General features: G+C 69.0%; 1 protein-coding gene across 1 annotated transcript; it reads right to left on the reverse strand.

Moving 5' to 3' along the window:
* Positions 1-2,872: 2,872 nt before the first annotated feature.
* On the reverse strand, positions 2,873-5,216 carry LOC144248705 (uncharacterized; the record flags this gene model as incomplete). Its single annotated transcript, XM_077790717.1, has 3 exons — positions 2,873-3,150; positions 3,201-4,375; positions 4,501-5,216. Coding segments are annotated over 3 exons (2,072 nt in total), but the record flags the coding sequence as incomplete, so codon positions are not given.
* Between the last annotated feature and the right edge of the window lie 831 nt (positions 5,217-6,047).

Raw genomic sequence — 6,047 nt, forward strand, 5'->3', positions numbered from 1 at the left:
AGCCTCGGGGTAGACCTGGTCTTCCGGGCGCCGGGGTAGACCTGGTCTTCCGGGAGCCGGGGTAGACCTGGAATTCCGGGCGCCGGGGTAGGCCTGTTCTCCTGGAGCCGGGGTAGACCTGGTCTTCCGGGAGCCGGGGTAGACCTGGTGTTCCGAGCGCCGGGGTAGACTTGGTGCACGGAAGCCTCGGGGTAGACCTGGTCTTCCGGGCGCCGGGGTAGACCTGGAATTCCGGGCGCCGGGGTAGGCCTGTTCCCCTGGAGCCGGGGTAGACCTGGTGTTCCGGGAGCCGGGGTAGACTTGGTGCACGGAAGCCTCGGGGTAGACCTGGTCTTCCGGGCGCCGGGGTAGACCTGGAATTCCGGGCGCCGGGGTAGGCCTGTTCCCCTGGAGCCGGGGTAGACCTGGTGTTCCGGGCGCCGGGGTAGACCTGGTGCACGGAAGCCTCGGGGTAGACCTGGTCTTCCGGGCGCCGGGGTAGACCTGGTGCACGGAAGCCTCGGGGTAGACCTGGTCTTCCGGGCGCCGGGGTAGACCTGGTCTTCCGGGAGCCGGGGTAGACCTGGAATTCCGGGCGCCGGGGTAGGCCTGTTCTCCTGGAGCCGGGGTAGACCTGGTCTTCCGGGAGCCGGGGTAGACCTGGAATTCCGGGCGCCGGGGTAGGCCTGTTCCCCTGGAGCCGGGGTAGACCTGGTCTTCCGGGAGCCGGGGTAGACCTGGTCTTCCGGGAGCCGGGGTAGACCTGGAATTCCGGGCGCCGGGGTAGGCCTGTTCCCCTGGAGCCGGGGTAGACCTGGTGTTCCGGGAGCCGGGGTAGACCTGGTGTTCCGAGCGCCGGGGTAGACTTGGTGCACGGAAGCCTCGGGGTAGACCTGGTCTTCCGGGCGCCGGGGTAGACCTGGAATTCCGGGCGCCGGGGTAGGCCTGTTCCCCTGGAGCCGGGGTAGACCTGGTGTTCCGGGAGCCGGGGTAGACCTGGTGTTCCGAGCGCCGGGGTAGACTTGGTGCACGGAAGCCTCGGGGTAGACCTGGTCTTCCGGGCGCCGGGGTAGACCTGGAATTCCGGGCGCCGGGGTAGGCCTGTTCCCCTGGAGCCGGGGTAGACCTGGTGTTCCGGGAGCCGGGGTAGACCTGGTGTTCCGAGCGCCGGGGTAGACTTGGTGCACGGAAGCCTCGGGGTAGACCTGGTCTTCCGGGCGCCGGGGTAGACCTGGAATTCCGGGCGCCGGGGTAGGCCTGTTCCCCTGGAGCCGGGGTAGACCTGGTGTTCCGGGCGCCGGGGTAGACCTGGTGCACGGAAGCCTCGGGGTAGACCTGGTCTTCCGGGCGCCGGGGTAGACCTGGTGCACGGAAGCCTCGGGGTAGACCTGGTCTTCCGGGCGCCGGGGTAGACCTGGTCTTCCGGGAGCCGGGGTAGACCTGGAATTCCGGGCGCCGGGGTAGGCCTGTTCTCCTGGAGCCGGGGTAGACCTGGTCTTCCGGGAGCCGGGGTAGACCTGGAATTCCGGGCGCCGGGGTAGGCCTGTTCCCCTGGAGCCGGGGTAGACCTGGTGTTCCGGGAGCCGGGGTAGACCTGGTGCACGGAAGCCTCGGGGTAGACCTGGTCTTCCGGGAGCCGGGGTAGACCTGTCGTCCTACTCCGGGCCCGGCCTCCGGCCGCCCGGCTGCTGCGGCAGACCTGTCGCCCTGGTGTCCCGGGCGGACCTGCTGTCCCGCGCACGACCCACCCTCCGGCCGCCCGGCGCCGGTCTAGAGAGGGAAGGAGCCGGCCGTTGGGAGCCGGCAGCGCTCCCGCCTCCTCCGTGCCCAAAGCGACAGCGGCCCGGCTCCTGCCTCCGTCTCCGGATCCCTCACTGCCTTCAGCCGCTCGACCCCCCTCCCCCCCACCCCGCTGCCGTCCTGCCCCGGGCTCGGACGGGGCCAGGCCGGGCTGGAGCGTCAAGGAAAGAAGGCCGTCAAAGCAGAAGGCTGGGCGAGAGCCGAAGAGAAGGCTTCTCGGCAAAGGGGCCGCCTCTGCCGCGGGCCCCGGCCCTGCTGGCCGAAGGACCCGCCTTCCTCGGTGTCGGCCCGCTCCTGGCCCTCCCGCCGCTGCGGGTGTGCGAACCGGCCGAGGAGAGAGCGGGCGGGGGACGGCGACGGGGGTGGGGAAAGTAGTCTGCGAGCGGCGCCGGGGAGTCTGATGGGGCAGGGCGGGGCGCCCCCAACCGTCGATGGGCGGAGGCGGGGAAAGTCTTCAGGCGGGGCGCCCCCAACCGTCGATGGGCGGGCTCTGAGGGGGCGGCGTCGGATTGCGAGTGTGTGGAGCCGGCGTGTGTGTCACCGTGCCCCTCTCTCTCTGTCTCTCTCTCCCTCCCTTCCCCCCCCCGCCCCCCCGTCCCTCCCTCCCTCCCTCGCTTCCCTTGCGCGCTGGCCCCACTGAAATTCCGTTCGGCCGGGTAGGGCTGCGCGGCACCCCGGGCGGAGGGGGCTGCTGACGCTGCTTCGACGGCAGGCTGACGCAGGCTGCCTGTCAGCTTCGTCTGGGATCGCTCTGGGTACCAGAGGGAAAGAAATAAAGTTCGCCAAGAAAATTCCTTTTCCGGATCAGTTTCTTGCGCCGAGGGAACAGAAGAGTCGTTCTCTTCGAGAAGGGAGGAAAGGGGAAGCGCGGGAAATGAAACCCGAACCCCAAACCAGACCAAGGGGAACCAAGCCACAAAAAACAAAGGGATAACCCCGTAACTCCTAAAACAAACCCAGAAAACTCGAACCAAAAGTCCCGCAACGCACATTCCCCCACCCCCCACAAAAACCCACACCGAGCCCCCCCGCTCGCGCCCGCCCCCCCCACCCCCACCAGGCAAAAAAAGGTAAAGCCGGCCATTGAGAAACGCTCTACTACCCGGGTATGGGGAAATACCTCTTGCCATGGCCCCGGAATAGACTTTTCCTCCGGGCGCCGGGGTAGACCCGTTGTCCGGCCCCCCGGGCTACACCTGGTATCCCGGAGCCGGGGTAGACCTTGTACCCGGCGGCCGGGGTAGACCTGGTATCCCGGAGCCGGGGTAGACCTTGTACCCGGCGGCCGGGGTAGACCTGGTATCCCGGAGACGGGGTAGACCTTGTACCCGGCGGCCGGGGTAGACCTGGTATCCAGGAGCCGGGGTAGACCTTGTACCCGGCGGCCGGGGTAGACCTGGTATCCAGGAGACGTGGTATACCTTGTACCCGGCGGCCGGGGTAGACCTGGTATCCCGGAGCCGGGGTAGACCTTGTACCCGGCGGCCGGGGTAGACCTGGTATCCAGGAGCCGGGGTAGACCTTGTACCCGGCGGCCGGGGTAGACCTGGTATCCAGGAGACGGGGTAGACCTTGTACCCGGCGGCCGGGGTAGACCTGGTATCCAGGAGCCGGGGTAGACCTTGTACCCGGCGGCCGGGGTAGACCTGGTATCCCGGAGCCGGGGTAGACCTTGTACCCGGCGGCCGGGGTAGACCTGGTATCCAGGAGACGGGGTAGACCTTGTACCCGGCGGCCGGGGTAGACCTGGTATCCCGGAGACGGGGTAGACCTTGTACCCGGCGGCCGGGGTAGACCTGGTATCCCGGAGCCGGGGTAGACCTTGTACCCGGCGGCCGGGGTAGACCTGGTATCCCGGAGACGGGGTAGACCTTGTACCCGGCGGCCGGGGTAGACCTGGTATCCCGTAGACGGGGTAGACCTTGTACCCGGCGGCCGGAGTAGACCTGGTATCCAGGAGCCGGGGTAGACCTTGTACCCGGCGGCCGGGGTAGACCTGGTATCCAGGAGGCGGGGTAGACCTTGTACCCGGCGGCCGGGGTAGACCTGGTATCCAGGAGACGGGGTAGACCTTGTACCCGGCGGCCGGGGTAGACCTGGTATCCAGGAGACGGGGTAGACCTTGTACCCGGCGGCCGGGGTAGACCTGGTATCCCGGAGACGGGGTAGACCTTGTACCCGGCGGCCGGGGTAGACCTGGTATCCCGGAGCCGGGGTAGACCTTGTACCCGGCGGCCGGGGTAGCCCTGGTATCCCGGAGACGGGGTAGACCTTGTACCCGGCGGCCGGGGTAGACCTGGTATCCCGGAGCCGGGGTAGACCTTGTACCCGGCGGCCGGGGTAGACCTGGTATCCCGGAGACGGGGTAGACCTTGTACCCGGCGGCCGGGGTAGACCTGGTATCCCGGAGCCGGGGTAGACCTTGTACCCGGCGGCCGGGGTAGACCTGGTATCCCGGAGACGGGGTAGACCTTGTACCCGGCGGCCGGGGTAGACCTGGTACCCCGGAGACGGGGTAGACCTTGTACCCGGCGGCCGGGGTAGACCTGGTATCCAGGAGACGGGGTAGACCTTGTACCCGGCGGCCGGGGTAGACCTGGTATCCCGGAGCCGGGGTAGACCTTGTACCCGGCGGCCGGGGTAGACCTTGTACCCGGCGGCCGGGGTAGACCTGGTATCCCGGAGACGGGGTAGACCTTGTACCCGGCGGCCGTGGTAGACCTGGTATCCAGGAGACGGGGTAGACCTTGTACCCGGCGGCCGGGGTAGACCTGGTATCCCGGAGCCGGGGTAGACCTTGTACCCGGCGGCCGGGGTAGACCTGGTATCCCGGAGCCGGGGTAGACCTTGTACCCGGCGGCCGGGGTAGACCTGGTATCCCGGAGCCGGGGTAGACCTTGTACCCGGCGGCCGGGGTAGACCTGGTATCCAGGAGACGGGGTAGACCTTGTACCCGGCGGCCGGGGTAGACCTGGTATCCAGGAGCCGGGGTAGACCTTGTACCCGGCGGCCGGGGTAGACCTGGTATCCAGGAGCCGGGGTAGACCTTGTACCCGGCGGCCGGGGTAGACCTGGTATCCAGGAGACGGGGTAGACCTTGTACCCGGCGGCCGGGGTAGACCTGGTATCCCGGAGACGGGGTAGACCTTGTACCCGGCGGCCGGGGTAGACCTGGTATCCCGGAGACGGGGTAGACCTTGTACCCGGCGGCCGGGGTAGACCTGGTATCCAGGAGCCGGGGTAGACCTTGTACCCGGCGGCCGGGGTAGACCTGGTATCCAGGAGCCGGGGTAGACCTTGTACCCGGCGGCCGGGGTAGACCTGGTATCCCGGAGACGGGGTAGACCTTGTACCCGGCGGCCGGGGTAGACCTGGTATCCCGGAGCCGGGGTAGACCTGGTCTCCGTCCGCCCGGGTAGACCTGGTGTCGCGGCCGCCTGCGGAAGTTCACCAAGGGGTCGCTGTTCCAGGCTGCCTCCGGCTATGTCGACGTAGCGGTCGGCCTGCGCTGGCGCACCCTCCCGGTCGACTTCCACTCGTCTCCTTGGAGGCGTCGGCGGCCTTGGACTTATCTTTCCGTATATTGGGAGCGAGGTGACGGGCCGCGTCCCCGCAGGTTTCCAGGGTGCCTGCGTCGCAAGGCGGAGGATAGGGCGGCCGCGCCGCGCGGTCGTCGGGGCAGAGCGAGTGCCGCCTAGGCCGGGTGAGCCGCGTGGCTTGGTCCCGGTTCCCGTCCTGCCCAGGGCGCTCTTTCGGGGGGAGAGCTGCCCGAGAAGCCAGAGAGAAGAGAATGGGCAGTGTGAAGGGCCACCAGAGAGAGAGCCGAGAGCCGAGAGAGACGGCCCGAAAGACCGTGTCGAGAAGCCGCTCGCTGGCCGCAGCGAGGCGGTGAGAAGCCCCGCGTGTGTGTTGCTCCGCTCCGGTCGGCTGCCGTGCCGGCCCGGTTGAAGGGGGGGCGGCCCCCCTGGGACGATCGGTGGCAGGTGAGGCGGCGGCGCCTCGTCCCTTTTCCGCCTGGCCTTAAGCCGGGGCCCGCTCCGGCAGGCATTTTTCCGGCAGCCGGTCCGGTGGCAGTGGCCGGCAGCCGGGGGTCGACGCGGCCGGGCTTTTTTTTTCCCCGGCCCTCGCCCGAGAGCCTCCTCCCCGAGCAAGGCCCGGCCAGCCCGCCGCGGTGGCGGCGCCCGGTTCCCCCGCTCCCGACCTGTTTGCCAGCGTGTCCGTGTCGGAAGGGCAGCGGTGGGGCGCGCGGCCTGGCCTCGGCATTCGCC

Source organism: Lonchura striata, unplaced genomic scaffold (genome assembly GCF_046129695.1).
Source record: "Lonchura striata isolate bLonStr1 unplaced genomic scaffold, bLonStr1.mat Scaffold_305, whole genome shotgun sequence".
Taxonomy (NCBI): Eukaryota; Metazoa; Chordata; class Aves; order Passeriformes; family Estrildidae; genus Lonchura; species Lonchura striata.